Source organism: Trichoplax adhaerens, genomic scaffold (assembly GCF_000150275.1).
Source record: "Trichoplax adhaerens TRIADscaffold_3 genomic scaffold, whole genome shotgun sequence".
Lineage (NCBI taxonomy): Eukaryota > Metazoa > Placozoa > Uniplacotomia > Trichoplacea > Trichoplacidae > Trichoplax > Trichoplax adhaerens.
The window spans coordinates 9,620,975-9,643,706 of NW_002060945.1; the positions used below are offsets into that span (position 1 = coordinate 9,620,975).

The 22,732-nt window shown below is 32.8% G+C and overlaps 2 protein-coding genes across 2 annotated transcripts; both read left to right on the plus strand.

The window, feature by feature from the left end:
• Nucleotides 1-3,692: 3,692 nt before the first annotated feature.
• On the plus strand, nucleotides 3,693-12,138 carry TRIADDRAFT_55106 (uncharacterized protein; the record flags this gene model as incomplete). Its single annotated transcript, XM_002110718.1, has 15 exons — nucleotides 3,693-3,812; nucleotides 6,866-6,970; nucleotides 7,078-7,228; nucleotides 7,366-7,574; nucleotides 7,687-7,732; nucleotides 7,857-7,928; nucleotides 8,058-8,129; nucleotides 8,405-8,544; nucleotides 8,746-8,868; nucleotides 8,947-9,315; nucleotides 9,533-10,346; nucleotides 10,471-10,537; nucleotides 10,730-10,794; nucleotides 10,947-11,022; nucleotides 11,199-12,138. 15 exons carry the CDS (start codon nucleotides 3,693-3,695, stop codon nucleotides 12,136-12,138), a joined length of 3,369 nt encoding a protein of 1,122 aa, XP_002110754.1.
• A 4,484-nt stretch (nucleotides 12,139-16,622) lies between these two features.
• Nucleotides 16,623-21,875, plus strand: TRIADDRAFT_10976 (uncharacterized protein; the record flags this gene model as incomplete). Its single annotated transcript, XM_002110719.1, has 21 exons — nucleotides 16,623-16,856; nucleotides 16,920-17,029; nucleotides 17,281-17,338; nucleotides 18,090-18,131; nucleotides 18,253-18,342; nucleotides 18,545-18,625; nucleotides 18,737-18,811; nucleotides 19,039-19,165; nucleotides 19,224-19,311; nucleotides 19,397-19,519; nucleotides 19,619-19,721; nucleotides 19,818-19,881; nucleotides 19,973-20,144; nucleotides 20,258-20,375; nucleotides 20,472-20,550; nucleotides 20,615-20,727; nucleotides 20,826-21,026; nucleotides 21,143-21,195; nucleotides 21,310-21,480; nucleotides 21,573-21,666; nucleotides 21,759-21,875. Coding segments are annotated over 21 exons (2,313 nt in total), but the record flags the coding sequence as incomplete, so codon positions are not given.
• Between the last annotated feature and the right edge of the window lie 857 nt (nucleotides 21,876-22,732).

The window sequence follows — 22,732 nt, forward strand, 5'->3', positions numbered from 1 at the left end:
GATAACCGGGATATTCTTGCCTTAAATGGCATAATAGATAACTACTGTACTAATAAATTGGTTACCGTCGAGATCATGTTTGTACACATAATTGCTTAATACGAAAATTGATGCAATGGAATTATTTTGTAATTAAACAAGTCTATTGCAAGTGAGTTCTAATTTTCTCTTCAGTTTACTAATTGGTTTGGTTATTTTAGAATAATTGGATAAACTTAAACTATATTATGAAAGTTTGATTAATTCATTAATATCAAAAACAAGCTTGTTCAGGAAGCGAGAATCATGTTATTGAAAAACCTGTTCAATCTCTTCATCAGTGTAAGCCAAGTCAAGTGAGATAAAACCATAATTCATTTACGATCAAATTTATGAAGGGATATCAGTGAGCATACCGCTACTTACTATAGTTGTAACCTTTCTTCATTTTTAGCTAACCAAAGCATATGAAGCTTCCATATTTATACTGTGCCCGTATCTCTTGAATAAAGTAACATACCTAAATACTGTTCTTTTAACAGAATTTATCATTTTAATTACTTTATTGAAAAGATAAACTTTGAATCGTCCTTTAATGCTCGATATTTTAACATTCATTATCAAATAAGTTCAATCTTCTACAAAATCTAGTTTACTGGCTTACAATACGTTCAACTGTATCTTGTTAACTATACTAGGATTAATCAAAACGCCACCATGCCGGAATCCCACAGGTTTATGGCTGAAATAAACATGATAATTACAGTAACAGACGATGGCTGCAGATTAAATTGCTGTTGATTCAAATGCAACAATTATTATGAATGCGTTACGGCAGAAATTTGAATAGCACAACATATAAATAGCACCCCACAGAGAAATTAGGATTAATCTTATGGCATTTGATCGACAGTTCCATCTTATAACCAATCATTCCTCTACCGCAGAGCGATCAATTAATTACAATCATTAATTCTGACGGTGACTACATTGGCATTTGTCTATAATACTAGACTACACAATAATAATAATAACAATATGAAAATAAAATAAAATAATTGCATCATCTATGAATGTACGTTAATAACGAATACAGGTTGCAGAGCTCTCTTTGGAATCAATATGTGATGATGGCATGGATTGTTAGAAGCATGTGTCTTATCCAGTTAAATAATAAGTAGTATGAGATATGCCCAAAACCTGATCTGATTCAGGAGCTAAAGGACCAATTTAAGCTTACTTAAAAAATCATTTCTGAACTCAGATGGAACATATGGTTTTACAAGATGTTGACCATAGCCTAACACCTTCACTAGTAATACAGTACGGTATACCAACAGACATGCCACAATTATTCTCTTCTGTTGAAAAATGTCTTTCAATACCAAAATTCACATCCATAATTGAATTAGTTGTAATTTAAGTAGTTCACGAAAAAATACAAAACTTGCGATAAATTTTAATGCCTAGCGCCTGCAAAAAGTGATATTTATATATCTCTTTATCTTGCAAATAGATTATAAAGAAGAAAATATCGAGCAATTTTAAAGTATAATTGATGTATCGTCGTGAAAGACTTGCATCGCCAAGTTTTTCTTTTACTTATTATATATAATAACAATGTTGCATTGCATTCAAATGCTGACAACAAGGAAAATTAATCCTGTTAATGATTTCTGCCTAATTCTATTACAACTAAAATCACAGTCTTAATCAGTTATCAGAAAGTAACCTTTTCTCCACGCGCATAGCCTGTTTTTCAACTTCATTAATTTATACTATAACGGATATGCAATCAACAGATCATTTGATAGGATGGCTTTAAATGGGATAAGAATTTATTTATCTAACAGGCCTGATCAATACTATTTATACTCCACTTGCAGCTGTATCAAGCACATATTCTATTGAAAACGAAGTCACTATTTATAGTTAGTCTACAAGGAGAATAGAATAGTAACATGATTTTAAGCAAATCAAATTCAAACTAATGCATGCATGTCGATTTTATTATTATGGATAAAAGAAGCTTAGAACCATAAATCTATTCATGAACGTATTTCTATCGGCGTGGTTAATTGATGATTGGTTCTATGCTATTATGACGCTATCCCATAGTATTGTTAGGCTAGATGAATAATAAAATCAATAATCTTCCTTCTTCTACAGTACAGTATACTGAGTAGGCTAAAACTATCGTACAGATGACCATAACTGGCTACTAGTCTACCACCGACAGTTACATCATTTTCTTTTTTTTACTCATCATCGCTAAGCATTGATTCCGACACATTTTTATCTCTTTTATTATTTTCCCCTCCTCCCATTTTGTCTTTTCTCTCTATACTGTCTTGAATGCAGTTTAGTCAACTGTAAACTATTATACAAAATCGCTTATGTTTGTATGTATCCTTCTAAACATCGATAGTCCTTATTATAGTTAAGCAAATGCAAGAGTGAATATGATCACGGAGTGTGACTAGGAACGCGGAATGTTAGTCTATTATTGAAAAATAGGGCAGTACCATCACTTAATAGTAAGATTCTAAAAAAGTTAGTCGACCCCATCGCTTTAATAAATTGGTTCTACCACCCTCCAGTCAAGTCAGATTGTACTACTGGAGAAGGCAAGTAAAATAGCTTGACATTAGATCTATTCGTTTACTACTCTTTCCTTTTTCTTTTTTTTTTACTTAAATTATCGGTTCATATGCTAATAGTATCTTGTACTTTTAACGTTAATAACGGTAGTATAGATAGTAGAGATGCTTTTTAGAAAGTTCTTTCTCTGACGATTGAATAGCAACTACTTCTATTTAAACAAGTAAATTGGCTTCAATACAATTTTTGCCAACTTGATCATCTAGAGATAGTCGACATAATTTACCATAGTCTACAGTAATCTGTTGTCGATGATAACCCATTCGTATATCTATTATTCCATTTTATTTAATTGGTGTAGAAATCCGAGCTATCTTTGATATGTCTTATAATCTCAAATAGCAATTTATTTCCTATCCATGTCATCTTATTACAACTCGTATAGATTACGTGAACAAAGCCAATTTTAACAAATTCTCATTCTGTTTATATCGATTTCTCTCTCTATAGATATTACATTCTATCAAACTTACTTCACTTCATTTCTTTACTTATTGGCTGGCCACCTATCAACCAAGGATCATACTGGCTATCATTTTGCACTAACGCATTTCCTTCTTTACATTATACTACCAAGTTAGAATTAAGCACGTTTATTTTTATCTAAAATCAGCCGTAAAGAAGAATATCATACTGAGAAGAAAGCAACAACATTCACCAAACAATTGACAAGTATTACTCCTTAACATTATCACTCTATGGATTAACTGTCACTTCATCAAATCAAGCCGAAAGTATAGTAGACTACGGCAATAGACATAAAATTGTAAAGGCTAGCGATGGCATTAGCTATCGTTAGTTAGGTTAAATAATGTTTGTAAGAGAAAAAACTCATTTAATAATTATTTCCACTATAAGTTGACAAAAAGGAGAAAAATCAAGAGGTAGAGCAATCAAAAAGTAAACTTGTCTCATGAGTAATATCTTCAACAGAGCATCCATTACTCGTATGAGAACTTAGTCTACGTTTGGACTGGCAGTCTTCAAATCAAGTTTTAACGTAATTACTCGTCGAGAAATAGTGTTTGCTGAACAAGAAAATTAAATTCACCATGAAAATAACAGTTATTTTCGGTGAAATTCGTATCTTGGTGCCATGCAGTAGTGGTGACCTTCGAATTTCTGATTTAATTAAAAAAGCTGTGGATCGATATAGGAAAGTGACCAAAAAGGTAAATTAAGAAAAGTTTCTTTAGCTCTTTAATTTATTCAGACCCTTAAATTTATCCGAGAGCCATTTTTTTTAGCAAGGTGTTTAATATTGCAAAAAATAACTTCGATATGGCTAGAAAAAGTAATTAACACATGTAAATAACGCCAATGTGATCAATAGCGTTACCAAACTTTGACTTTAAAGTTGATGGGCATACTGTTTTTTCTTTAATATTACGCTCACATACAACATTGACAATATCAATATACATATACGCTGTTTTGTTATCCTACTTAATTATTAGTTGCAAAATTTAACGCTAAGCTATTTGAGAACTGTCATGGTCTAAATTAATGGCACGATGATTAAACTATCAGGCCTATCACTGTATAGTATATGCAGTTTAAATACTAATACGGTAATGAATTTGTTTAGTCGGGTTAAAACGCCGCTTAGCAACTTTTAGTATAGTAACATGTCAATCTTCTATCAGCGTCAAGACAAGTTAAGATTACCACTAAACGAAAGATTTTTTATCATTTTCTTAAGTGTTTAATATAATACGATGAATTAGAAAAACGAATTCTTCAATATCTACTCCATCTACATTATAGTTGTAAATTTGAGATAAAATTCATGAAAAATCTATATTCTAGTATACAGTACAGAAGTTCAATTACTTCTTTATTGTAATGGTCTTAAGTAACTGCAGATTCCAAAAAAAATAATTGATACTGTGAAAAGTAATAGAAAAATACCTACAAATTAATGTGGTTCGCCTATAATAATTATTACACAAACTATGTAAAGCGTAATTTAAAAAAAAACTACAGTACACATATACGTATACTTAGGCGATAGTATCGATAAGGGCAGACTTTAGGCGTAAATTCTCACCCCAGGGTACACCGATTCTATAGATAGATCAGTGTTATAGTGGATTTGTCTTAATGAAAAGATTGCAACAAATTCTTTTCGTAAATTGGTATAACGGTAATGGCTCAAATACAACCATAGAGTAGTCTAAATTAAAATCAAAGATCATAACATCATTGCCATCACTAATGATCTATTCCTTTGAATTATTTCCTTTCCTATCTTATCATCTGATAGTGTTTAAGTAATTTAAATTCTTTCAATAACAAGAGTATGTTAATACCTCAATAAACGTTTTGTCAACAAAGTAAAATTAAGATATCATTGAAATCAATTATTACTAATATAGTCGATTGAAATAACTTTGGAGTACTTGTCAAACGCTCCACTAGGGTAATCATGCACAATCAATATCCTTTAAATTATCTTAATAAGCTTATGTAATATAAGAGTACTACCATATGAAAATTAATTCTAAATTAAAACTGTTCCCTCTGTTCTTAGCACACTAGCTACATTACAATTCGATCGTAGTGATCAAAAAAGAATTTATACTATCAACCAGCAGTGAATTAACCGTCTAAAAAAAATAAACGTAAATGATTTACACCATATAACTGTATCAACATCTGTTTAACTGAGTGAAAGCTTTCTTTCTAACTTAATTGTAAGTAAAAATAAGGCTCTTGACTACTGGATTGTTATTCTTGAATAATAACGGTCATACACGATACATAGTGAATTCTTCAGTTATTAAATTATTTTATAATTGACTATCTTAATCGTTTAGAATAAGTTGGTAAAGATAATATTGATTGTTAACAACTGCTAGTTGAAAATAGTACCTACATAATCAATTATTGTTATCATGTATATACTGTTCCTTTATAGATCAATTAGAAGAATAGACTATCCCATTGCTCCTGATCATATTGTTCTTTGACTTTCTTTTTAATCTTGTTGCCATCTTTTGCTTGATAGAATATTTTCAAATTTTCCCACCTGAGTTCATAATTGGAATCAATAGTTAATAAATAGATTAAATAGAGATAGATATGTCCTACTGTCATGCTATCATTACATATTTTCCCCTTATGTAATACCAATCAATCATTTATCAAATTAAATGCACTCTCTAAATTTATTAGATTCTAATGCCTCATACCTGAATAATTAATTGATTTAGTTTTACTTTAACTATGATACAAAAAAGCTCACAGTGATATAACATGGCAATATCGTCTACATGATGTGAAAAATAGATTATTAAATATCTATAAAATTTATGGGAAAAAATGATGTTTATTAAATAGAAATGATTGTGCTATTTATTAACAAAGATATTACGAAATCTTATGTTTGTATTGATAGATTTTAAAAGTATGTATAGATTAACGATCGTTATAAAAGAGAATGTAATTGCTAGTTTATATAGTCTACCAAGTATTGTCACAGTGCCTTGCAGATGTGTGGTACAACACCGTTTGGCCTGTAATAGCTACTAGGAAAGTTAAAATGTGTCTCCATTATAGCTTATCTTCAAATATATCATCTATCGATAAAGCTAAAGATCTTATCACATCTCTAGAATATAGAAATCAAACAAAAACCTATTTGAATACTTGATTAACATCGTATTCTCAACATATTCTTTCAATCTATTAGAGATAAATTAATACAGCATAATATTTTGGGGGGAATAAATTTAAAATTTTAATTAAAGCTAATTTATAAAGTTACTAATACCAGAAAATAGCCGTTGAATCTTCTTATATTAATAGAGTCAGGTTAGATAATATTCTTACCAGACTACATTCTATTATATTAGTAAGGATTATTATTTAGTATGTCTTTAAAAAGTTAAATATTAGTATTTATATCTTTTAGGTTAAGCATATAATTTACTCACTGTATTGGATGAGTGCTGTTTATTCATGCGTATACTGATGCAACATTTACTTTCAAATCGCCATTTATCCTTGCTTTTGAAAGGATATCTCTCCCTTTCTTTGAATTAATAGATAATATGATGGATGAGTGCTGTTTATTCATGCATATACTAATGCAACATTTACTTTCAAATCGTCATTTACCCTTGCTTTGGAAAGGATATCTCTCCCTTTCTCTGAATTAATAGATAATATAATAATATTTTATCATATTAATGATGACTATTTACGCATTCTAATTTTCTAGCTACCTGGTGAAGGTGTTTATGTAAGATCAGTAGAAGATGCAAAAGATCACGCTATCTTAGATGATGATGATCTAGTTAACGAAGTCTTGGACGATCGTGATATGGTAATTGCAGCTAGTTTGCTAATTATATTTCATATCAACCACTGTCGTAATACTTGATAAGCTTTATCATTCGATATAACTGAATTGATGGTACTGATTTGAATTAGGTCATTGCTAACTATGAAGAAGACCGACCAGGTCGCTATGCTGGGCTTAATGTCACTGATATTCCAAGTGCTTCGTCTAATGGCACAGCTAGCCCTGAAATGTTTACAGCAGAAATAAATCATATGCCTCGCAATCTTAACTCGATTGTCGGTATGTTACCGTGTTCATTTTTCTCGTAATAATTATTATCGTAAAGATGTGCAGTATGTTGTTTTGAACGTAGTAAAAAAAGTACTATTAGTGTTAGTGTGATTCAGTTTAAAAGGAGTTACTTTTTAATGATATAGATCACCAGATCGATAACGGAAATGAACCAAACAACCAAGGCGCCAAATTTACTAATTCAACTAGCACTCCCGTAGACAATTCGGCTACAGACGATGATCGATTTACAAAAGGGCTAACTTCAAGAAGGTCACTAGGATTAAATCACCCAATGTTATCTAACTGGGCTGAGGAGCAAGATCGTAAATTAACAGAAATGGAAGACAGAGGAGTATGCATTGGATACATTCTTTTACTATATTTAAAACTATATTATCTATGTTTCCAGCATAAAATACCGTAAACAACCCAATTTTTATAACTATTTTACTTGCATCATATAGGAAAATGAAAGCAATGATAAAAATATTAAGGAGCCTAGTACTCACTGTAAGCTCATTTGCATCATTTAAGATATTGCTTTTATATTATTATCTTAATTCTGTACAAGATGGAAAATAAAACTGAAATAAGTTCAAGAACTTGGTAGTAATTTCATATTTTTAATGTATAGATGATGGAAGTCATGATAGATCTAGCGGGACTAGCGATGACGAAAACAAAGGAAAGATATTAGATAAAATTGGTTAGTTACGAAGTACAGATAGCACCATAATGAATTATTTTTATCTAAAATTAATAGAATCAGTTTAGAAATTGATACTTAAGTAGATAACCGTACCCCGTGTAATATGTGCAACAATTAATTTGTTAGGTAAAACTATCATGCCATTATCTGCCAATACTAAAAGGATTGGTAAAAGAGTTACTATCGATTTAGTTAAAGGTAAGAAAAATCCTTATTTGTGAATAGATACGATTTAGATCAATCAGAATTACTTGCAAATGTATTATAATTTAATCGAAGTAATAGATCGTTATAAAATGTTATTGTTGCGATTATAATTGCTGAAAGAGAGAGAATTTCGCATTTATATTGGTAGCATCTTTTCTTGAATTGAAGATTCAATTTTACTTTGAAGTAGTTACTGAGATCAACAGTATTCGTATTAGTAGCTACAATATTTTAATTTCGTTGTACTTTATTTCGTTTAACTGTAGGTGAAGAAGGGCTTGGTTTTACTATAACGAGTCGTGATAATTCTACAGGAAATGATAAACCAATCTACATCAAGAAAGTAGTATCAAAGGGTGTAGCAGCAAGAGATGGTCGATTAAAAATTGGAGATCGCTTATTAGAGGTATTGCTGACGTTAATTTCATCGTCTCAGCAATTTCAGGATTTTATTATTTCTGGTGCTAATTAAGTAACGTTCCTTAAATTATTATTATATTACTATTGATATCTAACACTGTAACAAAGTCGAAAGAGGCCACTATTTTCAGTATTGCAATTAAATGAAATAATCAAAGTTATCTATCATCAATCTGGTGTCCTTTAGGTTAATGATATGGATGTAGTTAATAAGAGTCGACATGAAGTCGTAGCCCTACTCAAAAGTTGTATAGGAGTTGTAAGATTGGTTGTGTCAAGACAAGATGATCAAGAAAATGAAGATACTGCAGTAAGTGATCCCTCTTACAATTAAAATGGTTATTTTCTTACTTATAAATTTCTAATTAGATCACTTATTATCAATTAGGTATCAACAAATAATCAAGTATCATCTGAAGATGTTTCGCCAAACCAACCAGTAGTAGTTCCAGAACCACAAGAAATTAATGATAGTTCACCGAATCCAGTTAGTTCAGTCACTCCTATGTCGTCCTTAGAGCCATTGCCTACTCCTAATGATCATGCTTTTACTGAACCAAAACCTGCACCGATTATTCCTGAAGATTTTCAAATGCATACTGAAATAATCCAGGTTAAGCTAAGAACGTCTCCTGCAGGTGGATTAGGCATCAATGTGAAAGGGCGTATTTTGAATGAAGATAGTTCATCGCCCACTGGCAGAAAGGATGCTGGTATTTTTATTAAAGCAATTATGCCCGGGAGCGCAGCAGACCAGGTATTGCTAATATCAAAGAGTTACATTTCATACCGAAATTATTATAAACTTTAGCTAAAATAAAAATATTTAATTAAGAACATCACTAGTTACATAGCCATTAAGAAATGATCTAAGAGAGAACTGATATAATCATTGTAATTGAATATCTATTGCATCTATTGCAATTTATAAATTTGAATATATCTTAAAACTTAGAGTCGTTATTTTTATTTAGGATGGCAGGTTACTAAAGGATGATCGTGTCATTGCGGTTAATAATATCTCGCTAAATCATCTTGCAAATGACGAGGCTATGTCAACTTTAAAAGCAATCATGAAGGATGCCATAGAGAGGGCAGGATTTGTTACTTTTGCTGTTTTGAGGCATACAGGAACACAAGTCTCCATGATCAGCGACACAATGGATAGTAGCCATTTACTTTCTAATCCATCACAAGATACATATTTCAAGAATAGTCACCCCGAAGACTTTCTAGATGATGTGGTCTTTACTAATGATAGCCATCTTCCATCTCCTTTGAAAAATTATATAACTGATCCTGTAATCAATGATGATCCACGCAGCGTTCCACAACAACCAAAATCTTTTAACCCGGCAGCTGATTATGCAAATGCGACATTATCTGTAATTCCAACTGATCCGGAACAAACTGATGGCTATCACCATCTTTCTAATCCTAACACTTACGATGTCATGGACAGCCCACTGCCACCTGAAGGTTATCGGGATTCACCTCAAATGGTAGAAATTAGCAATAAACCTGAGGTATCTAGTTACACAGATCATGACATACCGGATAGATCCATTTCACCTGAACCAGATGGATCGGCGTTCGCAAGAGACGCTCCTGAACGGCATTCATTTTCTGAACGCCATAGCCGTACTAGAAATGCTCAAGATATACCATTCTTTCAAAATCTAAAAAGTGCTGCTAGGTCTCGAAGCATGGATTTGATGGGTAATGCTTCAAATACTGGTGACCAAGATCGACAAGAAGAACTCAGAAGAAATCATGACCCAATTTCATGTAGGAATAGTTATTCCTAAATATTGAGTTAAATATGACACGCTACATACGTATACAAACCTAAGTCTGTAACAAATTGCTTACTGGCTAATTTATGGTTATTTATTAAAATAAATTTGAATAGTAGACTCCGGTACTACATATTTACCAAATTCACAAAATCATCCAGAATCGGAGAATCACATCAATCGGTAGGTAGAACAATTACAATTTTTAACTTTATAATTTGATATTAGTCAATCGTATTTATTTTTACACTTATAATCCTTTGGATATTGATTGTTATTCAACATTGCAAGCTTTGAACAATAGAATTTATTTCAGTTTAAAAGAAGGAACTAAAATTTTATTACTTTTCAATGATCTACAATTTATATACATAGAAATCGCCCATGCAATAATAGCTTTCGCAACGCGTTGAGCGACAGACAGCCAAAAAATGGTAGAGGTCAGTTATAAAATAACACGTTTATATTGTGTAGATATATATATTGCAGTCATATTACATGATTATTATGACAGGATTGTGCAACACTTATAATCAAAATTAATTCAAATATGTCATAATCTTTAAAATATGCCTCGGTAATGGAAAATTAGGAGAAAATCATGAACCTGTTAAAAAGGACGCGCCGCTTAAAAAGAAGAAATCCGGTTTCTTTAAGGGAATTTTTAAGTAAGCAATAAGTCATAATTTGTAATTTATAAGCTATTGCTGTTTCGTTAAAGTTAGAAATTTATAAAATCAACCGTACAAATTATAATGGATCAAATAGAAATCCTAGAGATTGTATTATAAGTATTTGGCATTTTACTTTCTAAATTAACATGTATTTTTCTGCTACTTTAAAGATCAAAGAGCAGCAAAGATAACTCCTCTAATAAAAAATCATCTCGACAAACTTCATTGCCGCCTATTGCTAGAAGAATAGATCATAATTCACAAGTAGGAGAAACTAAAGAATCAGATAATGGACCTAGAAGCTATCAACCTCCACGTACAGAACCTAATCATGTTCAAGCTAATGGCCATCACAATCACAACCACGTCAATGATAAATATTTACCAAATGGAACGCATTCACGCATTTCGAACAACGTTCATTTTAATGGCTTAGATCAAAGACCGAAACCAAACGACCGATATGATCACACAACGGATTTCAAAGATGTTAACACAGGCAGACGACCAAATCATAATACACATCGTGAGTCTAGTCGATCTGATAACCGTTTCGAAGGCGACAGTAAACCAATGTTTCAGCGAGCGCAAGAACAACAAAAACGTCGTGATGAGGAGCGACAATTTCGTGAGAGACAAATAGAACAGCAGCGCGAATTTTCGCGGCTCTATAAGACTCCCAAGCATGCTCCATATCGTGATTTAGTTAATGGTAAAGATAGAAATGGTCGAATTGATTCTGGTAGTTCTTCTTCATCGGCACTATCGCAGCCTAACGCTGTTAATTCACCAACACACGTTAGTAATGGTCAAGGTAGTTTAGCCTTCTCAAGTTATCGTGAGAAAAGCCAGGCTAATGATAAAATCCATGGTCAAAACTTACGGAATTCACTCAATCCTACCGCTATTCAATCACCATGGCGTCCACCAAATCATCTTACAAAATCATATCAATCTGGCCAAGCTAACACTACACCGGAATTAATGGATCGTACAAATTATGCAAAGAAAATGCCTCGAGATGCCAATAATTTTGTTTTTAGACAGCGACAAGATGATCGAAGATCTTCAAAGAACAGCTTGGAAATATCAAGACCTACACAAGTGTAATCACTACACGTAGATACTAATGCCATTGGTTATTTCCCTATCTTGTTGACTGATTTTATGGCTTATCAAAACTACTGGAATTACATCAAGTAGACAGACACCGAAATACTATATACTTCATAAATAACCGCCAATCATTGTCCATTCTTCCATCGTCAATGTGCATCACTTTATTAGATCAATCCTATAACGGAGGTTACTCTTTTAATTCTATGTTACATAGTAACGAAGTATTCACTACTATTTTATGGTAACTTTGTAAGAACTGTGTGGTAAGATCATTCTATATTATAAATTTTACTCGCAATCAACAAATTAGCTCAAAGATAATCGCGAGAAATTCAGAGACATGAATGATCCATCATGTTACACTGTACGTATACCAAGTGGATCTCTTTCCAAGGCTAAATATGAAGTTCAATTAAATCCACCATAGTAAATAGATACTTTCACAATTGGATAAGTTAGTACGGATTAAGTTATATGGAAACTATTCTACGTATTACCAAAGACCACAATATGACAAAATATTCCTTTTTTAACGGTAGGATAATAACGTACACGATTTAATTATACGTAGTAGCCATTGATCGGTCGGCTAATGTTACGTGTTTTATTTTAAGAGTAATATGACTTATTAGGAAGACAGGTTTAATGTTTTTTTGTAATATACATACGGTTAAATCAACATTGCATCTTTCCTCTCTTGAAAATTTGAATACTTACGTGTTGACAATTATGGTTAAAATCAATCTATTTTTAACGTGAACATCTTTGTTGTTGTTGAATTTCTTAATTATCATCCGTTCTTAGTTACACACGAGTACATTACAATATTAATAGTACATCCTGCAGCTGATTGATATTATTAATATGGTAGTTTATTATTATACTATCAAAGAAGATGGTAGTTTCTATAATGAAAGAATGAGCGTATCAATGTATTACAAGCATTAAACTTAAAGTTCAGTCAAGAACTACACTGTCCTGTTTAGTGTTTGATATTAGCTATTGGTACTTGGTCAATTAAGGTTCCGTTTTTATTTTTTACGATGGTTTTTATTATGTATCAATTATTATTTTTAAAATCCGTCCAATTTTCACTACTACTTTTCTTAATGTATTGTATTGTATACTGTGTCTAAAATTTTCACATGTTTTATGTATTACCAACATAATAAGGTAGCGATATAACATAGGGATTTCAGCTCTTTTACATTTCTTTCTTGTTTTCTTTAACCTCGAAAAATGGTGTAAAATATTCTAATTCAGGCAGGATGAATAATTAATAATTAACTAATTAATATGACTGTCACCTACAGAATTTCACCTTCTACTCCTAGATACCTAACCATAAGTATGGTAACAGTGGATAGAGAATTTATTTTGCTACTAGTATTAATAAATAAAATAATTTTTAATTTATATGGGCAATTCTTGAGGATTTATTCATCTTGTGAGCTACGCTGATTCCATTTTATAATCTATGAGACTGTTACAAGAAAAGTGCAAGGCAACCTCTGTATCTTTCAATGAGTACTCGCTACTAGACGTTTTAGAATAGGTATGATAGCAGTATAAATGTACCGCAATAAATCCATTAGTGCTAGACGGTTATTATTATTTATGGTTAATTGTGATATGCAGTACGAATCCAGTATGCCAAATAATAACTATACTGTCATTTTTAGCTATCATTAAACTTAATAACAGTTACTATGCTGGGATAGTTTATAACTTTCGTAATCGTCAATTTTTGGACAGCGTGTAACATACATGCTCGTATTCGTATATCATAGAAGTACATAATTTGCCATTTTGGCTAGCATTTGACTTGAAATGGTTATACGAGAATATTACGAATTGTACTCAATCCTGTTTTCATTTAATCAAAATCATATTTAAGAAATGCCTGAATAATGCATTGTAGTGAATTATCATCGATCGATATAGACTAAGTTATACTATATGTTGTCAGTTTCATGGTGACAATCTAAGCATTACGAAAATTGTAAGACATGTCACTTTGGTGCAACCTGATTTCTGTCCATTTTGTGTCCAGCCTAACTATACTTTACTTGGCTATTAATAGCGTATAACCGGCAGATTCTGTAAACGTCTTCATGAAGCAGTTATTTTCGTACTGTAATGATTTATGTAGATCCTGTAACGCCATTATAAAGCGGTTTCTGCAGTATTTTGATACGATATCGATTATCATGCTTGCGCCATAAAGCTCTGAGTGTCTCGTACAGTAGGTATATAATTTGAATAATTGAGTCTTTTATCAGAATATTTATTGACAAGCTAAACTCTTGCAGAAATGAAGCTAAAACCTCTTATGATTCATTGAGCCTTAATTTCGTTCACTGTATATGGTACAGACCGGTCATGGACTACTAAAAGTTCATGGTTTCTGTTGCCTCCAATCATGCCGCAGTTAGTAACGATCAGGGAGTCCTAAGAAGGAAGAAAGAGGGGGACAAGGAACGGTCGTGCAGTGTGTGAAAATAAGAGAGCTGACCATTTTTGCCGGTCATTTTCAAGTGAACTGTCTATCTGAAACGGTACACTACAGTCTACAGTACTGTCTATAATTGTCATCCAAATTAGCCGCTTAGGTTAATTTTAGACAGTGTGATTTAGTTGGAATAAGATTCAAATCAAGAAATTGAATAATAAAACTATACCAAATAAGCAATGATGCTGCTCACGTTGCTCTTCAAAAGTGGACAATTAGACCTACATGTACGTGTATATGTATCGTGCGGTAAATCGGGTACCTATAGAAAAATGCACCACACTGCAGTATACTGTCATGGAACTGCTAGATGCACCAGATGGTATAGTAAGATGCGTTTTTTTAGTAGTCTATGGCACTATCACGATGGTGATATTTTTATTTCTCCATGATAACGTTGAGTTGATGTTTTTAGTCCATGTACAGTACACTAAATTTGTCTCTCTTGCTTTCTCAGTACTTATTATGTATGTTTGTGCTTCGTTTATAGATATTCAGAAGTAATCTTCTGTAATTTTGAATGAACTTTCTGTTAGGCTAATGATAATGATCATGATCCGTTTGCCCATACATATTAACGCACAAATAACAGTATGTTATTGAACACATTGCCAATCACATCTACGTTTTATGAGTATACTGAACGCTCAATCAGGTATACAAACAGCATTTACCGGCAATGACTGTAGTCAGGGGCTTGTCGATTTTTTTTCCATTTTTGCACCCAAACGTGTTCCCCAAAATCGACAAGTCCCTGCTGTAGTGTGCGTCAAAATCAATACGTTTTATACGTATACTCCACGTTCAATCAGCTCTATTTACCGGTCCTGACTGTCGTATTGTATCCAATTCGCGACGTTTTATACTCAGCGTTCAATCAACTCTATTTACCAGTAATGACTGTTATGTCGTATGCAATTCGCGTGAATTAAATTATAAATTGGTGGAGCTGCAGCACAGCACTATATAGGATTATGGATTGCAGCATAGTACTATACAGGATTATCCGTAATCCTGTATAATGCTATGCTGCAGCTCCACCAATTTATAATTTAATTCACGCGAATAGGATATTATGGATTGCAGCATAGTACTATACAGGATTATCCGTAATCCTGTATAGTGCTATGCTGCAGCTCCACCAATTTATAATTTAATTCACGCGAATAGGATATTATGGATTGCAGCATAGTACTATACAGGATTATCCGTAATCCTGTATAGTGCTATGCTGCAGCAATTCACTATTTGATTGCGGTTTACCATTGCAGTTCTGTATTGTACTGTATGTCGCACGCAAAACAATCCTGCAGCTGCTGCGCAACATGCAGTACAGTACAATGCACGACTAGTACTGTGAATGTACACTCAATCTAATGCCAGGATCTTCTCTAAAGCTTAACTGAATGGTACAGTTATTTATAAAGCTTAACTTAATGGTACTGTACAGTAAAAATAAATGAACACTTCTCAGAAGAGTAAAAGTGGTTGGTCCCTCCTCAGCCACCCTACTGAACATTGTTCAATGAACAGCTGCTGTGGAACATTTCTCCGGACACACAGAAAAGCCATTCAGCCAATCCACCATGGGATCGCACCAAACCGTGTACAGTACGGCATGGCACGGTACGGTACGATACAGTATTATACAGTACTGTACAGTGTACTGTACAGTACTATCAAATTACAGTACTATGCCCGACTAGTACTGTGACTGTACTGTACACTGTACGCTCTATCCAAATGTCTGGATCTTCTTCAAGCTTAGAAGTCCATGAAATGGCACTCATCGCCTACCAACGGTAATAGACTACTGTATGGCAAGCTGTAGCAGCAATCAATTTCATATGAGCCAACACGGATGCCATCGAGCTATTGATGGAAAGTATTCAAGCTGCATGCATGCACTCAAATAATCTCATCAGTCGCTCAATGACCGTGGTTGGAAACACTTGGTAGAATGGATGATTCTGATATCGAAGTGGAAGACTTTGCTATAACCGATCATGATCTAGAGGAATTAAATCCAGATAGGAAACGATATCGATTTACTAAGGAAGATGCTATCTATGGCGTCTTTGCACCTGATCGCAGTTACGACGATAGGAAGAAAGGGAAAGATTATAGCAAACCGGTCAATTTTATTAGTGGAGGTGTCAAAGGTGAAAGCAGTCAAGAATCCAAATCGGAGCAAGATGTTGATATTTCTAGTAATGAGGATAGCGACAACGATAGAAACGCCGATGAAGTAATATTACAGTCATTATTAGAAGCAGGGAATGATAGCAAGCAAGTACCAAAGGACTTTGGTAGTAAGAAATCCACTCAAAGTACGACCAAGGCCAAGAATAGTAAGTCAGCAGCATTCGTGTATTCTCAAAGACTTGATCAAGCAATGTTCAATGAATTGAATTATCCATGAGCTCTATGTACTTATTGGGTTGTATTTCTGCAATAGATGCCACTGTAAGCGCCAAGAATAAAAACTTAAAGAGGCCTGATAAGTAAGAGAAATTTGATCATGATCTTTTTTCGATAAGGATAGAATGATATATTGTATGTGTACAAGAGAATCGATTATATTGTCTGATTCATATGCAATATTGGATACCCTGACGTAGGGATTTTGGTAAATGGCAAGCGCATACTAAAGGTTTCGGCCAAAAGTATCTGGAGAAGGTTCGTAACTTTGAACATGAAACCTGATATTATTGGGCGCGCAGGATCTGTCTTAATTGAAATTTACACTTAGCTTATTTACTACAGAATTGATTCGGGATCGCGTCAGTCAACTTTACTACTGTATACAGTACAGCAAAGTTATATGTATCATATATATATACATTGATGATATAGTTATCGCGTATCGTTAGCTAGATATTATGATAGGCGATGAAATAGTGATCGCCGGAACTACTATAATGACATTTTTATTAGTTACTTATTACTGTAAGGAAACCTTAGAACTATTTACAAGGTTTTGTTGCAAGTATGAGCTACCCTGCCATTTTTATTAGACATTTTTATTAGTTACTTATTATTGTAAGGAAAACTTTGAACTATTTACAAGGTTTTGTTGCAGGTATGAGCTACCCTACCATTTTTATTAGACATTTTTATTAGTTACTTATTATTGTAAGGAAAACTTTGAACCATTTACAAGGTTTTGTTGCAGGTATGAGCTACCCTACCGTAAATAGACTGACATGGGTATTCATCATGTGCCAACGAATAGTTGATCTCAAACTAGATAAACGTATCACCTATTAATAGCATGATCCCGTTATATCATATTCTACTGTTGTGCATTACAATGCTAAGCAATCTTGCATTGATGGAAAAACATTGGCTAACTGTTTACCTGGCATTACAAAACTATCACTTAGAATCGTATACCCGTAAATCACAATCTTTTGCTTGTATTTTTCAGTTTGGCTTCAAGTCTGGTCAAGGCCTTGGAAAGGCTAATGAGGTAGGATATACTGCTAACATACATTGTACAAGTGTATGATACTTTATTCAATGACGCTGACTATGTGATTATTTTGGTACAAATGAGCAACGTAGTACTAATGATATATGATGTTAAATAGGGTATTGCTAAGCCAGTAGAGGTCACAAAGAGAAAGGGCCCTGGCGGCCTTGCCTACTACGGATCAGAAAGGGTAAAAGGTTCAGAGGAGGTATGAAACTCAAAGCTGGAGATTGATTCATATTAATTCCATCAATACACTGTAAAAGGTTTCTATATTAAATCGATATGCGATAGGCTTTTTTATTGTTCTCATACGCTTACATAAAAAACAATTTTTGATTCTTTATTTACTGTTAAATTAATCTCTAAGTTGTAATCATGTTATAAAAAAATAGTATTGATTATTTTAGAAGTATGCAGCTCACGATATAGAGGAAGATGAACAACAACAATTTGTAGAAGAGCTTCAAAAGTGGAAAAAAACTGGCAAGGTAAATAAAACATAGTCTTCGATACTCCGCATGTGCCTATTACAGTATGTTCATATAATCGACCAAGGTTTGTTAGGTAGATTCAAATTGATTTTTATACCCTTACTCTAGACTGCAAAAGTTCGTAAGAAATACGTCTACAAGACTATCGATGAAGTAAAGGTATCGATCTTATCTCAATTCTTTGTTGATTAACGAATTATTCTTGGCGTACAATTGCTCCCTTGATGATTCCATAATTCTTTCTAATATCTACTTTCATGAATGATAAACGTATAGTCTGGAGCTTCGAATAAACTTAACGCTGATACTTTTAGTGGCAGCAAAGACAAGGTGAGTGCATACATGAAATAGCTCTTGCGCTATAAAATCTTATTTATAACTTTATACTGACATTTAATGTTACTTTATAGGTAATAGATATGACTGGACCGCAAAGTAGAGTCTTATCAGGGTATTCAGCAATAGGAGGGAGACCTACAAAACCTACGGAGTCGATTCCCTCTTTAGCAGGTTCGCAAATCAGCAAAAGAATATACCGTCTTAGATGTAACACTATCAACCAACAACGGTACATAATCTTTTACAGGAACTCAAGAAGCTAATTTTTCAATGGTGGAACTGCAATCCAATATTTCCCTCTTGGTTGATTTAGCAGAATCCGATATTATACAGACAGACATTCAGTGAGTCCTGACATATTACTCATTAAACTCTAGCTACGGAATAGCGAGATTTTAATATTATCTCTTTAAATTCGTGCTTATGAAGATTAAAAAGTGAACGTAATACAATTGAAAATATGAGACATGAGCAAGAACGTTTAAGTAAGATTTTATTTGCTGAGCAAAGGGACGTTGAAAGAGTAGAAGAGCTGGATAGAATTATTAGCGAGTAAGGCTAGCTACCTCTATTTTCCATTCGTTACTGAATATGTATCATACATAATTTTGTAAAGTTATTATACAACTGACATTCGCACACTCTACCTAGATGCTCTGAAAGAATGTCAAATGAAAGCACTCATCCTTTAACCCTAGATGATTGTAGTAGTACCTTTCAAAAGTTACAACAGAACTTTCCTGATGAGTATAAAGTACGTAACTATCAGAGGTAGTATAATACGTTAATAGCAAAGAAACTTTGGGCTTTAAATGTCTTGTATTGATTCTCTGTAATGTTCGTCTGATAGATGTATGGTTTAGCTGACTTGGCTGTTGCCATTGTTTATCCTCTAGTAAGAATTTTCTTCAAGCGTTATATGTATTGCTTTATTTTTTTATTTAAAGATTTCTCTAATTGTACATCTAAACATGCCTTTAATTTAGATTAAACAATATTTACGAGGATGGATGCCGTTACAAGATCCAACATTTTCTTTGAAAACTTTCATCGAATGGAATGCTTTGTTAACTGATAGCAGTCCTATTAGCTTTGATAATACCGGTTCAACAATGAATTTATTCGATAGAATGATATGGGAGATATGGTTACCGGTTGTAAGAGATACCATTATTAGGTAAGCCAAACAGATAGAATGGTTACCAAAATCTCTTCAAATTTTTGGCAGAAATCCACTATACTCATAGAACATCTATTAAATATATATATATATTCTAATATATTTGTCAGGACAAGGTCTATTCGAAACCCGAAGCCATTGATTGATCTTATCAATTTATGGCAAGACCTACTACCTACTTGGATTAAGAACAATATATTAGAGCAACTAATTTTTACACAGTTGCAGGTATATTTCTTTTATATGAATTTAGATATTTCCATATTAACTACGACAAATCTAAAACAGAATTGATTTATGCTTGCAATTGGAATGTCTTCTTAGCATGAAATAGAGATGTGGAATCCGGTGGCTGATAGAGTACCGATTCATGTCTGGGTGCATCCATGGTTGCCATTGTTAGGTTTGTAAACTATTTAAAATGATATTAAATATTTTAGGATTTTAAAAAAATTTATCATTAACAGGTGATAAGCTGGGACCGCTATTAGCGCCTATTCGTCATAAGCTTACTTTAGCTCTAACTAATTGGCACCCCTCCGATCAGTCGGCACGCTTAATAATTCAACCATGGAAAGGAGTAATCTACCTTTTTATTCATATTTAAATTACCTTGTTAAAAATGTAGCATTAATTTCGATAAAAGATAAACATTCATTCATTCATTTATTTTACTAGGTTTTTAAAGACAATGCGTTTGATGCATTTTTACGTAATTCCATTTTACCCAAGTTAGCTGCATGTTTAGCTGAATTCGTAATTAATCCTCATCAACAGCATCTTGAACCATTCTTATGGGTCATAGATTGGAAAGATGTTGTCTCCAAACAACATATGGTGACTCTTATGGAAAGACATTTTTTCCCTAAATGGTTGCAAGTAAGTGGTGTACATTGCTCTGAAATCTAAATTATTTTTATTTCGTATTAGAAATCTCTCGTAAGAATCTATTTACGGCTCATTTTTTCGTTCTTACGATTACACAATACTCGTAGGCTTTAACGGTATGGTTAAACAATAAACCAAATTATAAAGAAGTAACGAAATGGTTTGTTACTATATTAGTTTACAAGTCTTTAATTATTACTTATCATCAAAATTACCGCCAGTTATAGTATATCCTTAAACATAACTTTATCACAAATCCTTTGCTTTACTTTAGGTATGAGGGCTGGAAAGAAATGTTTGGAAGTGATTTAGTGAGTCTACCAGCGATTAAGGCTCAATTTAACAGAGGGTTAGATGTAATGAATCAATCGATATCTATGGATGATGGTCAGGGGCGTTCACATGATAGAGAGAATTTAGCACACTTCACTTCAATTGAGCGCAGGTAAGGTTTAATAATTTTTAAAGCAATATCCGTTTATTCGTGCTACGTTGTAAGTGTTAAAAATTAACAACGTTTATAATTATATTTTATAGGAAAACTGCCGAAATAGCGGCCAAGGAAAGAGCTGCAGCGGTAGCTAGGGCCAAAACAGAAAAAATGACATTCAAAGACATGGTTCAGAAATTGGTAGGAAAAATATAGCTTGATATGCAAGATATTACAAACTTTAGTATAAAATTGTTTTTAAGATAATCGCTACAATTATGATATATTTCTAGGCCGAGGATCATGGACTCATATTTATGCCGACACGGAATACTCGTCAAGATGGAAAATTACTGTATAATTTCGGTAGTTTAGTAATTAACATTGATCGAGGAGTTGTATATGTACAAAAAGCTGGAATGAAGTATGAAGCGGTCACTCTTTCTGATTTAGTAACATTAGCCAGTTAATCGTAACGTGACGGTAGTCATAAGAATTTGGCTATTGACATTACAAATTATAAATATATTCGAATATTAACTTAGAAATATCTTTTCGATTTTTATGTATATGATGTATTTACTCCTCATTATAAAATCAACAACATTACTTCTTACAATGAGGGATTTAAGTTATATTGTATTTAGGAATTCATGTCATGCCCATGATTTTATAATATTGTAGTTAAAAGCTTGCTCTTGTTAATTGATCCTTCACTATTTTTTGTTTCGGTATGGAAACGGTCTTTTATAGAAACCCACTGTGTACAACTATGCATTATTGCCTTGTATTACAATCCAAAAGAAAAACTACTATTATACTATAACCCTAAATTTAGCATTTTATAGATTAAGAATTCGAAAAGCGTAGTCAAAAGGCAACAAGTTTATAACAAGATGAAAAAAACGATACTATTGGTTGCATTTTAATATGAACTGGACAAAAAATTAAAAGTTTCAGATTTTAGCAACTTCTAGTGCTTACTTTTATAGTACAAACAAAGAAATCTTGCTAGATAACGCTATAGACCACTTAATACTTTTAGTGGATTATTACATCAGTAGATTACATTTTATTAATAGTCTATGATAATGCTTGCAATTGCATGTACGTGTATAGGAATGAATGCGGGTATATCCCGACATTTTCTCTTCATTGTAATAAAGATTACTTATGCATGTATTACTACTTTAATTTATTAAATACGAAATAATATGAGAGTTTACCTCATTTCAAGACAATGACGGATGATAGAGGCATAGGTTTA